This window comes from Nomia melanderi, chromosome 1 (assembly GCF_051020985.1).
Source record: "Nomia melanderi isolate GNS246 chromosome 1, iyNomMela1, whole genome shotgun sequence".
In the NCBI taxonomy this organism is placed as follows: domain Eukaryota; kingdom Metazoa; phylum Arthropoda; class Insecta; order Hymenoptera; family Halictidae; genus Nomia; species Nomia melanderi.
Genome location: NC_134999.1, coordinates 29,141,891 through 29,165,467, shown reverse-complemented (window position 1 = coordinate 29,165,467; position 23,577 = coordinate 29,141,891). Strand labels below are relative to the sequence as shown.

The 23,577-nt window shown below is 32.5% G+C and overlaps 4 protein-coding genes and 1 non-coding gene across 8 annotated transcripts; 3 read left to right on the top strand and 2 right to left on the bottom strand.

The window, feature by feature from the left end:
- The first annotated feature begins 6,968 nt into the window (after positions 1-6,968).
- Positions 6,969-11,225, top strand: LOC116428524 (uncharacterized). 2 transcript variants are annotated; one of them, XM_031980232.2, is made up of 3 exons: positions 6,969-7,198; positions 9,663-9,924; positions 10,485-11,225. In XM_031980232.2, the coding sequence occupies exons 2-3, from the start codon at positions 9,729-9,731 to the stop codon at positions 11,141-11,143; spliced, it is 855 nt and encodes a 284-aa protein (XP_031836092.1). In that variant the 5' UTR covers positions 6,969-7,198; positions 9,663-9,728; the 3' UTR covers positions 11,144-11,225. The 2 variants fall into 2 exon arrangements, with proteins under 2 accessions (XP_031836092.1, XP_031836093.1); XM_031980233.2 differs by lacking the exon at positions 6,969-7,198 and adding an exon at positions 7,574-7,731.
- A 1,320-nt stretch (positions 11,226-12,545) lies between these two features.
- Positions 12,546-14,959, top strand: Arp8 (Actin-related protein 8). Of its 2 annotated transcripts, XM_031980197.2 has the most exons (8): positions 12,546-12,796; positions 12,878-13,045; positions 13,106-13,597; positions 13,676-14,020; positions 14,095-14,241; positions 14,305-14,524; positions 14,591-14,719; positions 14,787-14,959. In XM_031980197.2, exons 1-8 carry the CDS (start codon positions 12,767-12,769, stop codon positions 14,957-14,959), a joined length of 1,704 nt encoding a protein of 567 aa, XP_031836057.1. In that variant the 5' UTR covers positions 12,546-12,766. The 2 variants fall into 2 exon arrangements, with proteins under 2 accessions (XP_031836057.1, XP_031836058.1); XM_031980198.2 differs by lacking the exon at positions 12,546-12,796 and having other exon boundaries at positions 12,896-13,045; positions 13,103-13,597.
- A 74-nt stretch (positions 14,960-15,033) lies between these two features.
- Positions 15,034-16,069, bottom strand: LOC116428510 (uncharacterized). 2 transcript variants are annotated; one of them, XM_031980199.2, is made up of 4 exons: positions 15,585-16,068; positions 15,377-15,512; positions 15,252-15,308; positions 15,034-15,186 (listed from the first exon to the last, which is right to left on the bottom strand). In XM_031980199.2, exons 1-4 carry the CDS (start codon positions 15,923-15,925, stop codon positions 15,034-15,036), a joined length of 687 nt encoding a protein of 228 aa, XP_031836059.1. In that variant the 5' UTR covers positions 15,926-16,068. The 2 variants fall into 2 exon arrangements, with proteins under 2 accessions (XP_031836059.1, XP_031836060.1); XM_031980200.2 differs by lacking the exon at positions 15,252-15,308 and having other exon boundaries at positions 15,585-16,069.
- A 507-nt stretch (positions 16,070-16,576) lies between these two features.
- TRNAS-CGA (transfer RNA serine (anticodon CGA)) lies at positions 16,577-16,658 on the top strand. The gene has a single exon. It is a non-coding gene; the product is annotated as a tRNA-Ser (tRNA).
- A 1,883-nt stretch (positions 16,659-18,541) lies between these two features.
- LOC116428508 (MD-2-related lipid-recognition protein) lies at positions 18,542-23,371 on the bottom strand. Its single transcript, XM_031980196.2, has 4 exons — positions 23,201-23,371; positions 20,032-20,157; positions 19,171-19,340; positions 18,542-18,718 (listed from the first exon to the last, which is right to left on the bottom strand). The coding sequence occupies exons 1-4, from the start codon at positions 23,298-23,300 to the stop codon at positions 18,635-18,637; spliced, it is 480 nt and encodes a 159-aa protein (XP_031836056.1). The 5' UTR covers positions 23,301-23,371; the 3' UTR covers positions 18,542-18,634.
- Between the last annotated feature and the right edge of the window lie 206 nt (positions 23,372-23,577).

Here is a 23,577-nt window from a genome sequence, read left to right as displayed (position 1 = left end):
ATAAAATGTTAGTATAATTTTCATATTAGTTTGCAACGAAAATTGAGGATCGCGGTGAATCGTAGGGAGATGAGATTTTCGAAAGTCCTTTGATGGTCCGTATTGCCGACGGAAGGTTAATGTGTTATGATATTAAATGAATACGAACCCAGGCTTAAACCAAGCGGCTGATCATGTAATTGTATGTACAAATATATTAGTAAGTTACGAATTTTTTTAAATGTTACCCTATGAAACTACTATAATCGTGTTCACTCGATTTTAGTCACCTTTAATCTGGAACCCAAAAGTAATGGGTTATCCTATAAATTATCGTTTATACGTCTTTTAATGTCCAAAATTGAAATAAACAAACACTTTCTTTCTCGACTTAATAAACAATAGATAATAAAGGAGAATATACTTTATATATAACACTAGAACTACTGAGTTTAACACAATTAATATCTAATTCTTATCAAAATTGTAATAATGTCTGTTCATGTATTCGTTAGACTATTCAGTTGAAGGTATTTATTTTTAAAATCATCCCGGAAATTCACAGTTTTATGCTGTCAATAACTGAGAAATAGGACAATTAAATCCGTTTAACGTCTACAATAGTTCTAGTGTTAAAAGAAACTTTCGTTTATCTTAGTTTCTAAAAATAAAAGAATTTTCAGAAAACTGTACTATTTGTGAGATTGTATTGCGATGGAAAAAAAATGATTTTGCAATTTTTTCCTCTTAATCCGACTATCTAGAGCAGCGCGCAGCTGCGCCGGAGAGGGACGCTGCACCGCCGCCAGGGACAATTTCATTCCGCTAATGAATGATGCGTGAATGTTTTCATTAATCCCGCGCCGGCGGTGGCGGCGGGTAGGACGCCGGTGATGTTTCGTTTACGCGAGTCGTTTCACCGCGGACACGAAATTTAATAATCGCCGACGACACCCTTATCCGCACCGGTTTATGTTTTACAGCGGCGGCTCCATTATCTGGATGTCCCACCCACTCGATCGGTTTATTCTTCGGGCAGCGTGCGGATTCATGATTGCGAAAGCGGATGGAATTGTACGGGATGGTTCGAGTTAGCTGCAGCCGCGAGCGTGTGGGGTGGTTGATTGCGCGTGCATCCGTGGGATCGCTGGTGGAGTCGAACTTCGACTCAACCCTTTAACACGTTGACCGCTACGGTAGTCACCAATGCCCGCAGCTTTTGCATTACTTAACCAGTAAGCTGTTTTTGACGAGTATACTCGTCATGAATAAATGGTGAGGCTTTATGTTATGACGAGTATACAAAAACAACTAACTGGTTAAGGGAATATTCACCTTCGAAAGAAGCAATTTTATAGGTATACATTACTTGAATGAAAATTTTTGAGAAAATTCTTTGTAGATGTCAATACGTACACGTACCAGAATAAGGTACGTATATACTTTTCAAAGAGATCGCAACAGCTAACTGATTAAAAATGATCAGAAGAAAAGAACTAATGTTAATCTGACTTGAAAGATTATTAATTAGACGTTCTAATGCCATTTCTCTTTGTTGTAAACGATTAAGTAATATTATGCGTAATGCTGAAAATTTTCGTGACAATCAACGTGTTAACTCTGCATTCGATAACATCCTTCCTTTATAAATATTTATTATTTCCTGTTGAAATATTGATAATACCGTTTGCACCTGACATAAAGCAGAATTTTATGTGAATTTAGGGTGAAAACTATTTTATTTCTATGGATCACATGTTGATACTTAATATAAAATTTAAAATTGATTTTTGCAGTTTATAATTCCTTTGTACTGAGAGTTAACCCTTCGCACTCGACAATATCTGTACCTTATAAATATTCATTATTTTCTGTTGAAATATTGATGATACTATATTGGGAAACGCGTGGAAAATGAAGTGTATCCTGAGAGATTGTTGAGAGATTATGGGAATTTCGGAAGATTGTTATCTAGATTGATGTTTTGTAGGATGAAAAATTTTCAGATTCGATAGATAGATAGATAGATAGATAGATAGATAGATAGATAGATAGATAGATAGATAGATAGGTGAATAGATAAGTTCTTTATTGATTCTCTGTTGGGTCACAGTATCATCGTACGAACACTCTTGCTCGTTTTAAAAATACATTTTCTTTAAGCTATACATAAATAACATAAATAAACATCTATACGATGAATTAAATATTAATAGTGCTTCACATTTTCATTTTCAGTATTAGATAGAAAAATACACGAGATAAATTTTAATACATGCTTGTAATTGATACATGAGGATACATAACATAACTTCAGTGACACAGGTCAGTGATAATCATAATATTATGAATATATATTGTTATATAGATAAATTGTGTATAATTGTGTATTGTGTAGACAAATTGTAAATAATAAACAACCCCACTAAATATAAGTATATTATCTTATTTGTTTCATAAATTATTGGAACCATAAATCCATAATAAAAGCAATTTCTCAGATTTAAAAATTAAGTCGTGTCTTTTCACGCAATTAATTATAATTACATTTCAAGTTTTAACAATTTCCCATTATTTTGAAATTTTGATTGAAAGTACTAGTGAATATTTCCATAGCACCAAAGTTTTCACAAGAATTTTACGCGAGATTTACAATCTCTCATACCACATACGTTTATTTCAGAAAGTTATTGAATTCATTTTTACATATAATAGACATAAACTAAAAATCTTGCTTCATTCCAACGTGTTAAATTCGCGATGAAAAATTTTAGACTGAATTTAACAAGTATAAATATTACTCAATTCTTTTGAATTCAAATTAAATATTATTTTTCTGCTATCGGTTATTACACTTGACAGCAAACATAGGCATAAAATATCCACAGCATTTTTCTCTTTTTTCAATAAATTAATAATTACAAAATAATTGTACCTATCATAGTTAAGGAATAACTCATAAGGAAAAGGGTTAACACTAGAACAACCGTACTCGTCAAAATGGCTGACTTCACTTTTCTTGTTTCACAATTATTGATGTTGTAAAAGCGTTAAATATCCGAAATGATTTGAGAAGTAAATAGTATCACATGAATATTATAACAAATATATAATGAAACAAAAATATATATTGTTACAATTTTTATAAGAATTACATATAGTCGTGTTAAAGGCTCGGTTATTCTAGTGTTAAGTAATGCAATAATATAAGTGACACTAGAATATACAGTATCGCATACAGAAACACCAATCATGCTGGAAGACTGCCCGTAAAAGGTATCAAATTATATCATCTAGACTCGCGACGATACAGCTGGATGTTCCTAAACGTTTACGTCAAAGGTCGTCACAGTGGAGAAGAGGACGGAACGATTTGAAGGCAGATCGTTTGCGAGAAGGGGTCGTCGGATGGGGAGAGTTACCAGATTAGGGAAAGGATGAATGGTAGTGGTAGACGCATGGAAGAAATTGAGACAAGCGACCGCAGTGGCCGTTAGGTTTGCCAACAAAGTCATGAAAAGAAGAAAGGGGGAAGGGATAGATGAGGAAAAAGATCATAGATAGGGGTTACGAACCTTGCTTGCATCGATATGTCAGCAGCTTCTATGCCATTGTTTAATAATATTTATACCGAAGATGTCAAAAAACATTTTCAAAAACATTATTTTCTAAATTGAATCATCTTTCCTCCATTGTTCTTTTCGACATTTGTTATAATAATTATAAGATCAATAGAGACCGCTAAATTATATAGTAAATTAGCAAACAAGAAAGTTAGGTACTGATGTTTCATTATTTATACAATTAAACTGTTTGACCTGCATCTTTCGACTTTAAACCTTATTTTTCTTATTTAATTTACTAGTTTATTTTACATATTTAAGATACAATATTTATTGATATTTCATTGTTTATAAAATTCTGTAAATTTTTTTATTACAACTGTCGATTTTGGTGAACCTTATTTTTTTCATTCAATTTACTAGTTTATTTGACATATTTAAGACAGTGTGTTATTTTTTTAATGCTTTGGGCGTACCTTTCGAATATAAATGTGAAAAGTTCTAGTCGAATTTGTAGGGTTGATGGAACTCTCTTCCCAATTGAAAGATATTTACGGTTCATCAACGACTGCCAACAGTGGGGATGAAAGTGGAAACACGACCCTTGACGAGGCGTAGCTCGCCGCTTTTCGAGCTTGGCGCAATTACCGGCGGGATCGAAGTATAATTTCAGATATTCCATTCGCCATGCCAAGCACTCCCCAGGTGCAATGATCGAGAACGATGAGGTAATTGTTGTATATCGGTAGGAATTGACGTCGATCTTTAGGGGTGGAGATATTAACCCTTGAACGCCGGCTTCATGAGCAACGGTGGTTGAATCAATTCTGACTCACACGTTTTATAGTTTTACCACTATACTGGTGTTCATAGATGTAGAAGGATTGAGGCAGCAACCCCTTATCTCGTATATGAAATATAATTAACGAGTTATTCATTTATGATTTATATGTGGCAGAAATAGTCAATCGTTTAAATTATTAAAACTACTGAATACATTGTTAATTTGTGTTTATATGTTGATATTTATTAATTTCATACTGTATCAATTTTATTATAATCACGAAACAAATTTCGGCCCATAGGGGGTTAAATCGATAAAATATATGTATTGTATATTATCTCGATTCCTCTCATTAGACTAATTCTCCAACTTTGTCAATCAATGCTCGAGTCGATCCCTGGGAGAAAAATGGTATCCTACTCGAAGAGAAGTAACGAAGATCGCAAATTCTGTTATAGGATAAAAAGACCATCCGCTTTTGGAGAGTAAAATGATATACTGCATGAATTTCCATACTCTTACGTGAATTTCAATTGTTCAATGTAATGTTTACAATTATTAAAAAAGGAAACGTCAAATACTCAAAATTTTCAGTGAAAGTAATTGTATGGATTCCGACGTTTCATATTCTTGTGCATTTCACTTTGTGTACATGAACATTAGCAGGAGATAACATATAATAAACATGATTCGCAAAATTAATATATTGAACGTTATAAATAACTCTTTGTTTCTATTGTCCTAAAGCGACAGAGCAACAAAAGAGTAATGCTTTATAATGTTGCATTCTAAAGCTTAATATATTGCGATGCAACATTATCTTATCATTAGGCTTTATCAGAGAAATAACAGTTACATATAGGTTTTTATGATCGTCAACCAATAATAAAGAAGGATTAATTTCCTCGAAAAATCTAAAAGTAATTGATATAACTTTTTAATAGAAAAACCACTAATTAAACTATCTTTACTTGCCATATAAAATTATCATTTATATAATTTATCTTCTTCATACATTGAAAGGAATGTTTTGTTGACCTTCGTGGAAATTAAAAGTACTGTCTCAAAACTTTAAAAAATATTGTTTGATTCAGAACTTTTGTTTATTATACTGTGACTACGAGTGTTACCATTTTTTACCACTTTGAAACACTTTTACCTAAATGAAATAGTTTATCATAAAAATTAACAATTTATTTCTTCGGTGTTGGTTGTTTGCCTGTAATGTCTAACATGGGATTAACCCCTTGAAAAAAATTAAATATTATTCTTCTGAAATCAATTATTATACTACAACCAACTATGAGGATAGAATATGCCCATAAATTTTCTCTCCTTTTTACTAAATTATTAATAACAAAGTAGTTGTATCCATCAGAGTTAAGAAATAAATTATAGGGCAAGGGGTTAACTTCCTTTCATTTATATTTGTTCTTTTACTTGTAATTTGCCATAATCATTGCAAATAAACGATATTGAAGTAATCACCTTTAGTGTTTCTGGTTTTACGATAAGTGGTCAACTGCTACCTAACATGTGGTCAATTACTAGTTTTCTCACTTTAAACGATGGTCAACTTCCGACGCAAATTGAATTCTCAAAAATGTCTATAGAATTTTGATAATATGACTATTTCAAAAAAGTTCGCTTTGTTGTATAATGTAAGAAGTTCAAACCGCGTTTTCACGCATAGAATCTATCTATTTAATAAAGGGGCAAATGTTTCCTCTTAATTACGCAGAATATTTTTCTTAATTGGTCAACTATTGGTGCTATCTATATTCCCAATAAAGTGGTAATGATTATACACTTATCGATGCTACTGTATATGTGTTTTGATACATTGTCAGATAAAGATCATAGATATGCATAATCAACAACGGAAATCTGCTTGATGAATTGAAAAAAAAATTTGTATTTACATTTCCTGGAATTCTTAATATGTTAACAATAGTACATTGTGCCGCGTAAAAACTTATCTCCTTCCATTTGCACACACATGCTTCGCATCTTCGTATCAGAAAATGGCGTATCTACTTTCTTTAAAATGCCTTTATAACTTTGAAAGCATTTTTTAAAGTAAATTATTTTAATTAATTTAATTTAAACTTCATTTTAATTACAGCTTTTTATTATAAATATAACACTTTGTTATCTTGAATTTCGAGAATACAAAAAATGTGAAAGTATCTAACCGAAAATATTGAATTTATATGAAGTATATAAACCCTTTGCACTTCGAATCTCCTTTAAACACTTTCTACAATAACCCTACATTTCAAGTGCTTTATCTGAAACTTATTTCAATAGACAATTGCTTGACACAAACTAATACGAACAATTTTTGTACCAATTCCTTTTAATAATTGAAAATATGAAATATTGAATTCACAAATATGAAGTGCTTCGACGTAGTAATGCCTGCGAATGGAAGTATGTAATATCTAGTTACACTGAATAAAGGAGTACAAATAATTAAGGAGGCCATAAATTATTGATATCTTAATTAAAACAAAGTTTGATTGTTTTGAGCCATCATGGTGATATAGCTCTTTAACAACTTGTGGACGGACACTGGCTGATTGCAACACACGTTATCAACCTATCAGATCGGAAAAGAGTGTTTAAATGACTATGAATCAGATGTGATTCTTAGTGTACTTGCGATAGCGACGATCTCCAAGGTCATGTTGCATCCAAGCAGTATTGTTTACGTTGGTACCAGTGTAACGTTCATAACGTTTTTACCGATCATTTTATATGTATTACAATAAAGTGGATAGGTGAATTCGTTGAGTGAATATTACTCCTCCAGGTGAATTTAAACTTACGTTCATCCTGTTAAATGTCCGGACTAAATAACTTCTAAAGAGTAAGTAATAATTACAATGCCAACCATCATGATCGATAAATGTGTAGTGGATCAATGAATGAGATTCTGTCATCTGTTAAGTAAGAATTTCTCAATAATTACACCGGTCAACACGATTTTTATTGAAGACGGTTTAATGGGCAATCTTAATAGTGCTGAATTCAATTTTTTAACTTTGAACAGGTTTCTAGGTCTTATTTATGAACATTTTTCAAACTTTTCTGGCACAGTGTTATTCTATGGACCTTCATGAACACAACTATGTAAATTTTAATGCCATTCTTTTAATAACATTCTGTGGCACATTTTGTTTTCAATTAGGAGTGATAAATGCTTGCGTCAAACGTAAGGTATGTATATATCGACAGTGATGCCAACTGTCAATCTGATTGCACAGTGCTGCCGCAGCCAGTCAATTTATACGCGTTGACATTATAAGCATCAGTGACGATGTATTATGTTTCGCGCGAGCATTTTTCACTTTCAAACGAAAACGAAATGTGTTACGGATATTTTTGAATGGATTTCGAAAAGTAGGTGTCTGCTTTATCGCATACTGAAATTAGATTTTCTCTTAAACGTCTTAGTTTTTAAGATAAATTGAAAAACATTCCACAAAAGTGAACGCGTTTCGGGTGCTTCTTTACCTTTCACCATTGCTTTAACATGTTTAAATATGTATAATGTCATTAAAATTTACATAACTGCATCCAGGATGGTCCATAGAATAATACTACGGAAGGAAAGTTTGAAAAATGTTCTTAATAAAGATATAGAAAATGTTTAAAGTTGAAAAATTGAGTTTCTCTTTAAAATTGATTTTCTAGAAAACTGTGGACGGTGGAGAAAAACGGATTTCATATTCCAATTTAACATGAGAAACACTATTAAAATCACCCATTAAACATTCTGTAACCAAAAAGAAGTGAAATTTTGTAGACCAGTGTTATTATTTGCTTGAATGTGTATGTACACATAACGTAAACTGTCAGGTAGCCGCTTTTTTTATTGAACATTCAGTATTTCGAATTGTGGGATCACATGTCACGTGTTACACTTAAGAAAACTTGAAGTAACAGGTGTATGTTGTTTAAAAAGAGGTAACCAATAACCAAAAAGTAATTATTCAATTGCATATCCACCGTGTTTCCATAAGCTGTCCACAAAACACAGCAAATTTTCTTCGAGCAAATCGCTTCGTATTTTAACACTTTACTTAACGGCAGATTATTATTATATTATTTCTCAACATTCGAGCCATACTTCGAAAGAATTTAGTAATTTTCCTTTAAATGATAAGTTTAAAAATTTGTCGCGTTTGAAGAAGACTTACTGGCACGCTATTGAACCGAATTCTGATTACTACTAGAAGGTATATTAACCCTTTACACTCGGAAGTTTTTCACTAGAAATATTAAACACTTTTTGATGATATATAGACAGCATACCTTAAAATTAATTAACGATTAAACATACGTAAATTAAGAAACAAACTATTTTATTTCCACACTTTACAAATGAATGTATTAAAGAAAGCTTAATATTATATATAACACTATAAGTTTGCTATAACAGATCAAGTCATTAACAGACATCTATCGAGTGCAAAGATTAATAGATTCTTTGTCGCGCCATTTTTGAGACGTTATTGCCACACCACGTATAAGGAAAATTTCAAAAATTTCCATTAGCTGCAAATGTATTTCTTAATATTATAAAGATTGAGAGTACAATTTCATATCTTCAGGAGCAGTGGAGATAATCAACTGTTAATTACTACAAAAACACGCTATATAGTCTGTAACTTTTGCAGTTTTTCTCAAGTAGTCGCAATCAGGCGGATCTCTTTCTCTTACTATCGACACGTCTCTTCGCATTGAATAATTTGCTTCTGATTGTTTTGCATTTGTCACTAAAGAATTTCGAAACAGATGTTTGGAATGTTATATTTAGAGAAAGTCCATTCCTTAAAAAACAATTTTTTATCATGCCTATTTCTTACGCCTTCAAGTATACGTTCCTCCCTCTGTCAATGACCAATACTTTATTTCGTAAGAAAACATATAATATCTTTTTCCTACTGGTTCTCTACGTCGCATGTTCGGTATGTAATTTTGACAACATTTTGTGACAACTTTTCACTTTAAATAATCAGTCGTATTTTTAACGAAGTAAAGCAACACCATTCCTGGTATTAATACCGAGTTCAACAATATGTTCAGTGAAACAAAAGAATAAAAGAAATAATAACAGTTATACACAGAAGCATATTGTGAATCGTAACTGAAACAAAAATGTCAGTAATAAATAGAGAATAATAATTACTGCTTTATTAATGACCATCGTTTATGCGACTTACTAATGACATACATTTATTGCGCTGTAACGGTTTCAGTCCCGAAGATCCCTGATTAAATATCGAATTCAATGATTTGATGTATTTCCTTTTTCTGTCTTACGTCAGGTTGTACTGTATATTTAGTGCACGTCTAGCAGTTACTTACTGTGGGAAAACAGTCGGAATATCAAAATGTCGGGGGAGAAACAGTCAGACGACGTAGAGTCAACGAAATGGACTGGGAAAGTTCTGGGGTCAGCAAAAAGTGGAATATCGATGCAAACAAGATTCCAAAGAATGCCTGATAGCCTTCTGCCACCAACCAGGGATTCAGTGTGTGGTATTCTTGACATGAATCTAGGAAAAGTAAAAGCAGGACAACCTGCAGGTAAGTTTCGAAAGGTATCCTCGTTCGGAAGCAAAAATAGGAAGAGGTTCTTTAACGTTTTTTATGAAAACGGTATAAACCCAGGCTAGAGAAAATATAAATAATTATTTACTTTAAGGACAATCATACCGATCACTTTAATCATTACATACGTTATCAAGCAGTTAATTGCGGACGGCGAATCCTGAAAATTTTAAGGATATTCATTTGACAGTAAGAAACTCTTTCGGTGCGTCGAATCAGGATACCGACTTAAATGATAATTTATTTTTAATTAAAAATAAAATGAACCTCTTCAACATTAGAACTACCGAGCATGTAATATGATTCATATGTAATCTCCATAACAGTGTAACAACAGATTATTTTATTTTCTTCATTCATTATAGTATTCAAGAAAAATGATTTATTTTCAAAATGTTTTCGAATATTCAATACTTTGAAGACGTCAATAATTGAGAAACAAAAAACCGAAACCAATCATTTTCACTAGTAGTTCTAGTGTTAACGTATAGTGATACATACGAAAGTAACACCGATTTCCAAAATAATATACACAGGAGCTCCTATAATACGCTTCGACAAGGGGATGAGAACTGGCGAACCTCACATTAACATCGACCCAAAAGGCTTTTCTCATAAATCAAATCCTCACATCAAAGTCTCCAAAAGTACAATTGGCATTGCCAAAACTGTTAACACGAGTTTGAAGTATGCAGGTGCGGCACTAACTGTGGCTGCTGTTGCAGTCGACGCGTGGCGTTTCGGTAAAGCAATTGCAAATGATATCGAGATAACGAAAAATGCGCCCAAGATAATTGCAGAATTAATGGATAGCATCGCAAAGTTGAAAAAAGTGCTCAAAGTGGAAGAAGACCCGAATAAGAGAGAAGAAATTCAGAAGGCTATAGAATATTTAGAGGCGGTTTTGAAAGATGTGCGGCGAACACAGAAAGGTGTCCCAGCCAAAACAATTAAAGAAGGTTCGTCAATTGTCGGCGGATGGACTGCTGGTGCGGCGGGTGGTGCTGCTGGTGCATGGGCTGGCGCGGGCACTGGGGCTGCAATTGGTTCTCTCTTTGGTCCAGTTGGTACAGTAGTAGGTGCGCCCGTCGGTGCTATAGTAGGTGCAATTGGACTTGGAATCGGTGCCGGAGTGGCAGGTAGTACAGCTGGGGAATACGTAGCTGATAAAAGTATGGAACTTTTAGTTGATTAATTCTAATACATTTTCTTCCGTATCTTTTGTATGTTGTACCTGTTGTGTAAACATGAACAAATAAAATATCATCAAAATATAAGTCAAATTAATTTTCTTTTACTAAAGGCTAGGTTCAAAGTAGATGGCATTAAAAATTCTAGAGTGCCCTCAACAAATCTTTTGCCTTTCCCTGTATCGTTTCCGATTAATACAACGAGACGTATTTGCAAACTGCAGAAATACCAATTGCTATCGTACGAGCTCTTTAATTGAAAATAGAAAATATTCAGTTTATGAATATTAAATGTTCTTAATTATTATTATCCTAACGCGAATAAGTAAAATAGTATCAATATACAGATCAAAATAATTTTCTTTTACTAAACACTATGTCCTAAGAGGATAGTCTGATAAAGTTTATAGAAAGTCTTCAACAAATCTTTTGCTTTTTCTTACCCCTTTTCCGTTAATACAATAAGAACTATAAACATCAGAATTACCAACTGCCAGTACACCGTACGGGCTCGGTAGTTGAAGGGTTAGTAAACGAACCATTCAGTGTCCGAACAAAGCTGCTTCTAACGAAAGGTATTTTTTTCTTTTACAAATATATAGTAAGTACTTAAGCATATGAAATGTATATTTTTCTTCGACTAAGTACGTAAATCGTGATTGTATTTCAATTGGTTTAATTCAATTAAATTGTTTCCTTTGCCACACAATTTCTTTGGCAATCATCCTTTTTGAAGTATCATATCTATCAACCTTAAGAATGAACTAAAAAATAAGGAATTCTATGTTCATTGTAAATCTATATTTGTTATAAAAATTTAGTGTCCACAAGAAAGAAAAAGTAATAAATAAATTTTATTACATGCAGCTTCAAAATCTTTATGATATATCCCATTCGATATTATAAACCGAGGAGAAATAACAAATATATAATGTTATACGTGTATTTACTTATAAAAATAAATTTGTACAATTTAGCATTCAAATAAGTGTGTAATTCATAAATATGTGACTTAAACTATTAATGAATTATTTAATGCAATTATTTAATTAATTATTTAATTTACTATTCAAAATATTTCTGGTTTCGTTAGAAATTTGAGCTCTTTCATTTTTACGTCACCTTTTATGTTTCTCAATTCTAATAAATCATGACTCCCTGTATTTCCAAAACCGAAAGGTTTGCTTTTGTATCTGTTTCAGAATATCGAAATTATTTAAACCAACCGCTCAACAGAAACTATACAAAATTAATGTGTTTTAAGATGGCGCTTGGCCTGAATAACAAGCACTATATAGAAACACTATATTAAATTGCAAACTGCCTCCCCTTATGCTAGTGACTCTTGTCCAGCTTCCCCCACTACCTTCACTCTAGGAGCTAATCGAGAATATGTATGTGGCAGCTCTATGTAGTGTTTAAACATAGGTATGGAGAGAGTAATTCTTAGATAGGGGAAACTCACTATGGAGATTGCGAACTCCCAGTTTGACGTCTCTGCGTTGAGGGACGCGAATAATGTAGTACTTGTGATTTGAATTATAGTTCTATTCATAAATTGTGAATTTGTTCAATGAAAGGTGTACGTAGTTTATCAACTATATATCAAGATATCATAGTATTTAATCATGCCGGTTTTTCAAGAATCATGTGCAGAGGTAACGCTTTAAACTATATATTGTTCATGAATATTTTAACTTTTTTAAAATGAGTGTACTAAATGCTTTCTGATTTTTCAGCAAATCCAAGCACAAACCATTGTTATAATTCATCCTGGCTCTATGTACCTTAGAATGGGTCGTGCATCTGACTTGAACCCTTATACCATATTAAATGCTGTTGCAAGGAGACGTTTGTCTGGGGGAATAGAATATAAAGACAGTTTACTACCACCTGCAGTCCCACGAGTAAGTTCTTTCATGATAGATTTATTTATAAACAACTTTAATTCTTGTTGCCTTTAGTAGACAAAAGAGTTGACCCAAGCAATGGAAGAATCACGTCTTCAAGTGTCTCATACTTTACAATCTTGTCTTCAATCTGATGGAAGAAGAAGATATGCTACGCCGCCACAACAAATAGCTGCCTTTAATCGTAGATCAAATCCAGAAATATCTTCTCCATGCAGTGTAGAATGGATTAAAACAAACAAAGATGTAGTGGTTGGGGATGATATATTATCTTTAAATCCAGACGATAATTTCAATGTTCATTTCCCATATAGAAGAGGAGAACTTAATGTTCATTCAGGGCCTGGTGGTAGCTTGCGAGCTGTTATGGCTGATTTGAAAACAATTTGGGAATATGTGCTCACAGAAAAGATGGATATTCCTTTAAGAGATCTGAAGCACTATAAAGCTGTTCTTATAATACCAGACATTTATAACAGACAGTACTTGAAGGAATTGACAACCTTAATGCTTTGCGATATTGGATTTGGAGCATGTTTCCTTCTTCAGGTCTATATACAAAATAAATTGAAACATCAGAAGAAGTTAAATGGTTTGTGTTTACAATAATTTCAATTTTTTCTGTAGGACCATGTAGCAGCTACATTTGGCGCAGGCTTAGGTTATGCTTGTGTAGTTGATGTTGGAGATCAAAAGACATCGGTTTCTTGTGTAGAAGATGGAATTTCTCATAGAAACACAAGAGTGCGTATGGATTATGGAGGAGGAGATATAACACAAACATTCTTTTGGTTGCTTCAGAAATGTGCTTTTCCTTATAAGGCATGTGACCTATCAAATAAACTGGATGCGTTATTATTGAATCAACTTAAAAAAGACTTTTGCCACGTTGATCTAAATGTATGTGGTTCACAAGAAAAAACCTTTGTTGTTAGAAAACCTAAACAACAAACAGAGAAATATACACTTCAGGTATTAATTTATGTAATTTGCATCATAATCCAAATTTGAAAATATTAAGCAATTTAATTGGTCATTTTTTCTAGGTGGGTGACGAGTGTTTAGTGGCACCTCTTAGTTTGTTTCAGCCAGAATTATTCAAAGTTACTGGCACACATAATGTGCACATACAAAAGAGATCAATGGGTGACCCAGAAGATCCGCACGATGAAAATTATTTAAGAGAGACAAGTGTAAGTACACCAAGTACCTTTGTTAATTTTTGTTCAGTATGAGAGGTTTTATTGCTTCTACAGAGGAGAGGCATAAAAGAAAATCTAGAACAAACATCAGAAATGCAAGAAGAAGCAACTGTTCCAACAGCAGGGGGAGAAGAAGAAGTGGTGGTAGATGCTGTGGATTCAGCTCCAATCACCTTATCTAATCGTGATTTAGATGCTCCTCGGGATTTTGTGGTTGGTCCCCAACAGCTATTAGGTCTTGATCATGCTGTGTTACAAAGCATCGATCGCTGTCGTATGTACTTTAACCACTGTAATAGCTCATTAAAGCAGGTTAATGTACTTTTATTATATTTTACAGCTACAGAGGACTTGAAAAGGAAAATGTATAGCTGCGTGCTCGTTGTAGGTTCAGGAATGAAATTCCAAGGTATTGGAATGTGGCTTCACAATCGGATCTCACTTCAAATTCCTTATATGTATAGAGCTGGTAGGTTTATTGACGTTTCTTCAAGAAATACATTAAAAAATTACCAATGTTTCCCAAATTTTTACAGAGCAATTAGATATTATAACGCAACCTAAAGAAATGGATCCAGGCATGACAGCATGGAAAGGTGCTGCAATTTTGAGCTGTTTAGAATCTGCTCAAGAATTGTGGATTGGACAGCAAGAATGGGAATACATAGGCGTTAGAGTGTTGAGAGAAAGAGCACCTTTCATGTGGTGAAACTTCTAAGATACAAAATTTATATTTTTTATATTTAAGTTTACATTTATTAAGCTTAATATAAAACTTCAGTGTCACAACATGTCCATTAATTTGACCTTGTTTCTATCATTCCTGTGATACATACCAATATCAGCTTCAATCAAAAAGTTTACAAAGTCTAATACTTCCGAATTGACATCTATATACCTCTTGTCTCCACCTTTTTTATATGCACGTGTTAACTCCTAAAAAGTTATTTCTATAAGATCTGTAGGATATTAAATACTGCTAAAATGTATCTTAATTTTACCGCAAAAAAGCTCCTAATATCTTCATTATTTGGAAACATTACTGAAACTACAGTAGCCTAAAAATATAGGTTCAAACTATAAAATTGTTTAGAGAAAATGTCAGTACATGCATATTTTAACATACCAAATCTTCTTTCACATCTCGAAATATACGTTTCGATATAGTTTGTTCCACGTTAAAAGTTGTATTTGCTGTCAGCTCAGTATGATCTAAATAGGCCTGTTTCATTTTCTCCAGGCCCATTTTTTTGTTTTCCAAACTATAACAGAAATTTTGGACTCTCTGTTATCTATTATCATAGAGTTCGTAAAATATTAATTTGTTTACATACTATGATATATCTTCTTGGATTGTTGATAGACGTTCTTTTAGACTTTCATAAAGTTGTTTGCAATTGTTGACTTCTTCTGCTAAATACTTCATAACATTCACATGTAGGTCAGACGTTCCCGGGATAGGATAATCTCGCGGTTCTTCTTGACTAACTTCTTCCAATAAACTAGTGCACATTCTGTACTGTTTTGTTTTTATTTCCTCAATATCGATATTTTCTGTGAGAGACGTCGGACTCATCTCGGACATTTTGTTTACTAATGCTTCTATTTCTTGCATTCGTTCCATTCTTGTATCCTTTAATGCTTCGAATGCGTCCTCTAAAGTGTATTCCTCCATTCTTTATATTTCACAATATTTAGAAAAAAGTATAAACACAAAATATCTATCACCGGTTCCTTCGAAAACGCGCTGCGTTTAATATATACCATACATATTCTTAGCATTGGTTCAATATTTAAAAACAACGCTACCTAGCGATATAACTCTGTTACAGATACAGACTCGAAACACAGATGTCAACGCTTTCACATTCTAAGAGTTCCTTACACTGTTTTATCACAGATTTTAAATCCGTGATTTTCTTATTGTCTGTTGGAAAACTTCTAAAACAATTTAAATTAGTCTTCATTGTTATTATACATACTTTTATAAAACTAGTCAATTTTAAATGAATTATATTTAAAAATGTCACAGAGCAGAAAACAACAGAAATGATATTGACATATTATGAAAGCGTTTTCAGGAAAAGTATTTTACAGTGTAGGAATAGATATAATTATATTTTGACATTATTAGGTATATATGTACATTTAGGTATACTTAAAAATTGTAATTAATTTTAAATATTAACTGAAAGTGACAGACCTTCTTCCACTTAATATTGTACATTGTAATTAATTAAAAAATATGTTTATATAACATTAATAATTATATTTCATTTTTTATTTTATTACAAATATTATTTAAAACTCAAAGTAACAAACTCAAGCTGCGGTGTCCGAGAGGTTAAGGAGTTGGACTCGAAATCCAATGGGATTATCCCGCATAGGTTCGAATCCTATCCGCAGCGTTCTTTTTTTTCACACACCAATTGTCATACTGAATGTACTTATTTCATTAATCTTATTAGATATACATATGTAATTTTAAATTTAAATAGCACTACATGACAGTTGTCCCCCTTAAAACCATTAAATTGTCTGCGAAGTAATTTCCTTAATCCCTTCAGACCCAGTGCACATTATAATGTACACTGTTTTACTACTTCAATATTCGACAAAATATTTGAACTGTGACAGCCATTCATATACACACTTTTACTTTGAGCCTATTCCTATCAAAAGAGTAGTATAATACTACTATTTTATTTGAAATATCATAATTAATGGCGCATCGAATGGCAGCCCACTGTTGAGATACATGTGAACATAATTTTGTACAAGAATCAGGTCTGAAGGGGTTAAAATCGTTATTTGTGCAATAGTCGAAGTGATTCCAGTTACGTAACTACTACAGATGAATTAATACTTTTGTGAATAACTGTAAATAGGTAAAAGCCGATTTGGCTACTGCTTTCTTTATTCAGTTAAGTTTTATTCTTTTGCTTGATTAGTCAGTTATCCAGCCGGATTAGCGAGTTAACTTGAGATTGGTCCGAATGGAATATACCTTTTTTCTAATCTCAATTTCGATTTTTCAAGTTCTACGAGTTTTAGCTAACTATCGTGCACGCGATCAGAATTAGGTACGAAATGTGCGAATCTTCTCGATTGTACAGTTCGCCTCTTTTGAGCTTAGTCTTGATCATAGGGATAAATACTTATACTTTGATTTATTTATCGAAAGAAGGACTCTTGGAGGTAGTCCGCTTCTGATTTGTATTTTGTATTTTGATGGGGAACCAATTGCGACGGCAGAACGTCGCAGCGCACTGTGCAACGTTGTCACATCGTGAGACAGCATGGTGTCCTTTTCCTTCCTCTAAACGGGTGTTACTTTCTCGGTGGCACGATAAAGCAGATTTCTACATTTATCGAAGATATTTTACGCCTCGACGTTTAGAACTTTCAACAATATTTTTTATCTCAAAAGATATTAATTATATATACAGTTCGTTCTTCGTTTACATTAATAAGAAAACATTGAACTTTTTCAGAAGATTGTAGTTTCAGTTTAAACATTATTTCTGAACGATATAATGATAAATAAATTTTTATTTTATCTATTTCGTTTCAAAATGAGATGAGAGTCTAATTGGGAGGCCTAGTGCAAGAAGTGGCTAACAAAGCCACAAAATGTTGAAAAATGAGATACAAATGTATTTATTCTGATACCTTTTAACACGTTCGCTACCTGCGTCACATATTTGTGACGGTCGCAATCCTATATTTTATATAAAGAAAATGAAATTAATCCTATAGGTATAGTTAGTTAAAGTTATAAGCTACGAAATTACATTTAGGGATTCAGTGACTCATTTCAGCTTCATTTGTTTCAATAGTTTGTTTAGAAGATTTATTGAATTGAATAAAATATTATCATTGAGAGTATCTGTTAATGCCTATATGAAAAATGTTAGAAATATTCAAATCGCGCACCGAGGTTCAAAACATTTATTCCTTGTTTGCAATTGATAACGTTTTTCTTGTTTATTTATTAAATGAACTTTATTTAAAACATACTTCATTTGATCAAAGAAGTATAAACTGTATTATGTCAAAGAAATCGTGGGATTAAAATAAAATATTCGTCTTATTGCGAAAGCATCACCATTAAGAACTTTAGTGATAGTCTCAGTATTTACTAATCTATTGACCTCTGACACGTTATGTGACTCATGCAGCATACAAATTATCAGCTAATCACTAAGCGGAGTGTGAGGAACCGTTATTTTTATCACGTTTACTGTGAATTGGAAGCAATACATGTGGAAAAAACAAGAAAATACCCCTATAGATATTATAATGGATTTATTCGATTAACTTATGAAACTGGAAATTGTAATTAATTGAGCACCATAAATCGATAGATCACACATATTCAATATCACTTTGTTATCTTAATTTGATACATAAAACAACATTCATCACCCTGCTCAGTCCGAACTCTCCATTTGAGATCAAACATCCTCTGAAACAGAAACAGAATTATAGGTATTAGTAATGTTACTAAAATTTTAGTATTACTTACAAAATCGGGTGAACAATGTATACTGTACATGCAATTTATTTTTCTGCAAAAGATTAAGTTCTTGCGTTCAAGAATATCTTATTATTATTTTATCGCTATTATGATGAAATACAAAAAGCTAATGATATTCTTAATAAAACTGTAATATTAATAATATAACTTATATATAAACTGTCATTATTTCGTAATTAATTTAGTAAGCAACAAAATACGTGTTATTAGTTAAAATATATTGGACGTTTAATTATTTGTCTTATAAATAGGAAGCATCGTTTGTGTTCTAACTATTTAAATATAATAATGAATCCCTGTTAATTTCTAATGCTGTATATCTCTTAAAACTGTCAATGTCTTTCGTTTACGGAAAATTGTGTTAACGTGAGTTTGCTTACCACGGGGTATTTCTTTAAAATGGGTATTTCCATGTGGAAAACACTTCGTCGACCTGCCTCTACCGGGCAAGTAGTTGACAAACAGGCATTAGGATCCATTCCTAGGAACGGAATATCCGTCAGTTCACTTGCCCAGAAAACTCGAGCATCCATTTCTTCAGCCGAAAAATCTGAAAGAAAACAACTTTTCCATTTTCTTCGATAATGGCATGTAATGGCGCTATAAAATTAAGCTACAACCTGTATAAATTTCTGCATTAGTAGAATACAAATGATATGTATATGTAGTAGATACGAAAAGAATTACATAGACAAGCACGCGAAACTCTGTACATAACATTTTTTCTTTTATATACATATATATAAATTAATTTTTCATATTTATGAAAATTAATAACTCCACTGCTGGAATAATAATTTTAACTATTTTAACTTTGAAATCATAATCTAAAGCGATGCGGATTTTTGAATTTACTGAATAATTTGTTGATGTCCGAAGTTTTATTATTTTGAAAATCATACTACCTACATAAAAATTACGAGTACATAGAAAGTTTCTGCATGTTTATAGTAAATATCAATCGGAAACTTAATAATGCAAACATAATAAAAGATAAGAAATGTAAAGAACATTGTATATAAGTAGGATAATTCTTGTAGATTTCGTCAGATGAAGTTAAATTAGATTAACATGGAATTCATTGTAAGTATATTTGTCCAACATTAATATTTAATTTATTCAGATTTTAGTGTTATGTGTAAGATAAAATAACAGGCCGGAATCTAATGTAATGTAAGAAATACAGATTTGACATAATTATGATACTCACTAACACGATAAAAGACTTAAGTTAGACTTACTAGGTGTGTAATGAATAGTCATATTTGCGGAAACTCCTCTTCTTAGTTTACATGGTTTTCTCTCTACAGCTTCTCTACATGGTTCTATGTGTACTTCATGTACAGTGCAATTGGATATTACATTAGCTGGAAAAATGTTTCTCATAATGATTACGTTTTATAGACGAATTTGAAGGAAACGATAACACTGTGGAACATGATTTTTGTTTCTAAATAGCCACTAGGTGGTTCTCATAGACTTCCTTACCCTAAATACGAATCCGAAAACCAAATTGCTGGATCACGTCCAGTTTTAGTTGTTTTATAAATTTTCATAGAGTTATGACAAAGCTTTTCACGATTTTATGATATTATGAAAATTTATAAAACAATTAAACATTATATACACGTATACGAAGTGACCGGGGTCCAGGTCTATACAGCGCGTAGTTACGGCCCTGCATAGCTGTGACCGGCGAGCGATGGCCGTGTGGCGCGAAAGTTCCGTGCACGCGCTCTTCGCGGACATTTTCTTACGTATTTAGCGTGAGGAACTCTATAAGAATCACCTAGTGGTAATTGTGAAAAACAAAAAAAGTTCAAATCTGTTCCACAGTGTAATTATGTGAAAATGTGTTTCTGTATTATGCGTTTCATTAAAAATAAAAGCGAAATAGAAACCATCGTGTGGGGGAAAATTTCGGACCATACAGGTGTGTCCTATTTATTTTTATTTCCAATTTGCAACGACTTGATTTTTGTAAAATACTATTGGAAATAATTATTCATCGTTTGTGAGTAGGTGAAATTATTTAAACGTACATATTTGTGAATCAAAATCCGTTATAACGTGAAAACAAAATCAAACAGGACACATGCTTGAGCCATTTATTCGAAAACTGTCTTAAATTAAATTTATATGCATGTGAAAATGAATAGTTTATTAATTTAAATTAATATTTAAAAATTTTGTATTAATAATTGAATTTATATTAGATCGATATTAATATAAATTAAATTCGTGACAAAAAAACCGTTTCAAAATCAAAAGGTAATATGGAATAGTAACTATTATAACCATTAACTTGAATCGTCTGAAAAATGGACTTCATATTTTTTATAAATATTTGCGTCTTTTATCCTTCACAGCTATTTGTTTTCTTATTACGTATTATTTACGTTAAAATACGTTAAAATACGTATTACATTTCTACATAAAACTTAGAAAAATATGTGAAATCGATGTAACAAAAATATGTTATATTTATCTTACGCGTTATACTATGTTTACTGTGTTATATAAGTAATAACCGCATTTTTTTCGTCGCGTTATACTATGTTTACTGTTATATAAGTAATAATCGCATTTTTTTCGTTGCGTTATACGTATTCGCGATACAGAAAAGCCCGTTACAAGAAAATCCACTATACATTACTACTACTGAAACCTAACGCAAGCCCAAAACGTTGAATAATAATCTACCAAAAATTCGCGTTCATGGTTATATTTATTGCCCAAATCGAATTACTTTTAGCCCTTAATAACTGCACACAAATGTGAAAACTTTTACTCCTATTTCTATTGATTAAACTTGTAATAAAAGCCATTCTTTTTAAAGTGGTGTAAGCCTGTTTCTTTCCAAAAATGAGTTAATGGTAGTTTCAGTGAGATATAGACATCCTCTTGTTATATTTATAGTCATACAACCGACAACGGACGATATTCTCATAGATTAATCAAAAGAAGTTTAACTGTGAAGTATTATCGCAAGAATGTTTTCTCTGCAACTGGAATATGTCCATTTGTAGCTAAAAAATCGTTTATTTTCTTTAACAATTTTATTAATTATTATTGCATAATAAAATTCAATAAGCCTATGGTTCTGCAAACATTACCGGAATTGATTAACGTTTGCCAATAATTTAAGTTGATTCAAACGCAAACCCTTAACACTACTACCGTACCAGTCGAAATGACTGACTTCGGTTTTCTTGTATCGCAATTATTGATATCTTCGAAGCATTGAATATTCAAAATGATTTTGAAAATATATAGTTTCACTTGTATACTACAACGAATGTCTAAAGAAACTGAGAATAATCTGTTCTTACAATTTTTATAAGGATTACATATCAGTTGTGTTAAATGCTCGTTAGTTCTAGTGTTAAATATCTCAATGTATGAAAAAATCAATTTATACCACTTTCAAAAAATAAAAAAGAAACGGCTCATATATTTTCTATTCGATCATATATATTAGAAGTCCTATGTCTCTACAATTAACCAACATTCTGTTGTTTTACAGACGAAACATTACTAAACAAAATGAACGACCGTTAAGTGTTAACATTAAAACTACCGAGCAGTTCCATTTACTCTTTCAAATTTCTCTGTAGGAACTCCTGACACTTTAATTGATTTACAATTCAGTTTACGTATTGCTAAATCAATTTCTTTAATAAATTTCAGAGAAACTTCTATTATCTTTTTAATGCTAGGTTTACGGGCATTTATTGTGCGGTTTATTCTACTGTTCCGAGAAAAATGCACGTTCATTCATTCGGATTTTGGAACTTAAATATTTGAGAATAGATAACTAAGGTACATACTAATGCAAATGCATCGCTCAAAGTGGACGTAAACATTTATCAAATGAACCGCTCAGAAGCCAATGCGGTTAAGAAGATTTCTTGATATATTCTGATTTCTGTACATTTTTATAGAAGAAATAATATCCTTTTCAGTTATTAAAGGATTTATTCGCTTCTTCGTTTTTTTTCTAGGCCAGAAAGCCCTTCTTTTTGTAGTCCCTGAATATGTTGTGTAATAATATCAGAAGTAAAAACATTAATTTTCTCGATGCCTGTTTTCTGGTCTCAACCGCATTGGCTTCCGAACAACTCAAATAACGTCTATAAAATTCAATATTCGTCAGATTGAAGCGTTCCGTAAACCTAGTGTTAATAATTGCAAAAAAAGAGAAACCAGGAATTGGCCATCTCGACCTGTCTGGTAGTTTTAGCGTTAAGAGGTAAACGTGCTGGCCAACTTCGTTCTCCCCTTTTCACACTTCATCTCGAATGCACTCTAGAAAGTGGCACTGAACTTCAATTCACCGATCGTCGAATCGTCGATTCGTTCTGTTTCTGTCGAGCACAGGTGAAAAAATGTCGATGCCTCGATACTCACAGTCAGGGTAAGGGCACTCCCGTATCGGCACAACTTCCGCGAAGGCCAAAGTTAAGCCAACGGCCAGGAAGATCAGGACAAGATCACTGTTTCGGTTCATCCTCGATGGATGTTCGTTACGAAGTGAAGAACAGATAGCTCTCGTCGGTTGCTAGAAGGCAAACGTTCGTCGAGGGCAGGAACCAGAGTGGGGCCATAGGTCAATTGAGATTACGTCTTAGTCCCGAGGAAACTGTATGCACCTCGCACATCTACTTTATGGAATCTTGTTGAACATTATATATAGGTCTGGCGACCTATTCTTAGTACGGTGATTTCGCTCATTGATTATTATCACTTTGTTAACGATTGAATGATCTTTAGATCTCCTAAATAGA

What these genes read in the sequence shown, in the direction of transcription:
- LOC116428524 (XM_031980232.2), top strand. Translation starts at nt 9,729, where the DNA reads ATGTCGGGGGAGAAACAGTCAGACGACGTAGAGTCAACGAAATGGACT. An exon ending in AAAAGCAGGACAACCTGCAG is followed by an intron (nt 9,925 to 10,484) that starts GTAAGTTTCGAA and finishes TAATATACACAG; the next exon opens with GAGCTCCTATAATACGCTTC.
- Arp8 (XM_031980197.2), top strand. Translation starts at nt 12,767, where the DNA reads ATGCCGGTTTTTCAAGAATCATGTGCAGAG. An exon ending in CAGAGAAATATACACTTCAG is followed by an intron (nt 14,021 to 14,094) that starts GTATTAATTTAT and finishes CATTTTTTCTAG; the next exon opens with GTGGGTGACGAGTGTTTAGT. An exon ending in ATTATTTAAGAGAGACAAGT is followed by an intron (nt 14,242 to 14,304) that starts GTAAGTACACCA and finishes TTGCTTCTACAG; the next exon opens with AGGAGAGGCATAAAAGAAAA.
- LOC116428510 (XM_031980199.2), bottom strand. Translation starts at nt 15,925, where the DNA reads ATGGAGGAATACACTTTAGAGGACGCATTCGAAGCATTAAAGGATACA. An exon ending in ATCCAAGAAGATATATCATA is followed by an intron (nt 15,513 to 15,584) that starts GTATGTAAACAA and finishes TTTCTGTTATAG; the next exon opens with TTTGGAAAACAAAAAAATGG. An exon ending in GAGATGTGAAAGAAGATTTG is followed by an intron (nt 15,309 to 15,376) that starts GTATGTTAAAAT and finishes CTATATTTTTAG; the next exon opens with GCTACTGTAGTTTCAGTAAT.
- LOC116428508 (XM_031980196.2), bottom strand. Translation starts at nt 23,300, where the DNA reads ATGAACCGAAACAGTGATCTTGTCCTGATCTTCCTGGCCGTTGGCTTA. An exon ending in GGAGTGCCCTTACCCTGACT is followed by an intron (nt 20,158 to 23,200) that starts GTGAGTATCGAG and finishes ACATTTTTCCAG; the next exon opens with CTAATGTAATATCCAATTGC. An exon ending in TTTTAAAGAAATACCCCGTG is followed by an intron (nt 18,719 to 19,170) that starts GTAAGCAAACTC and finishes TTTCTGTTTCAG; the next exon opens with AGGATGTTTGATCTCAAATG.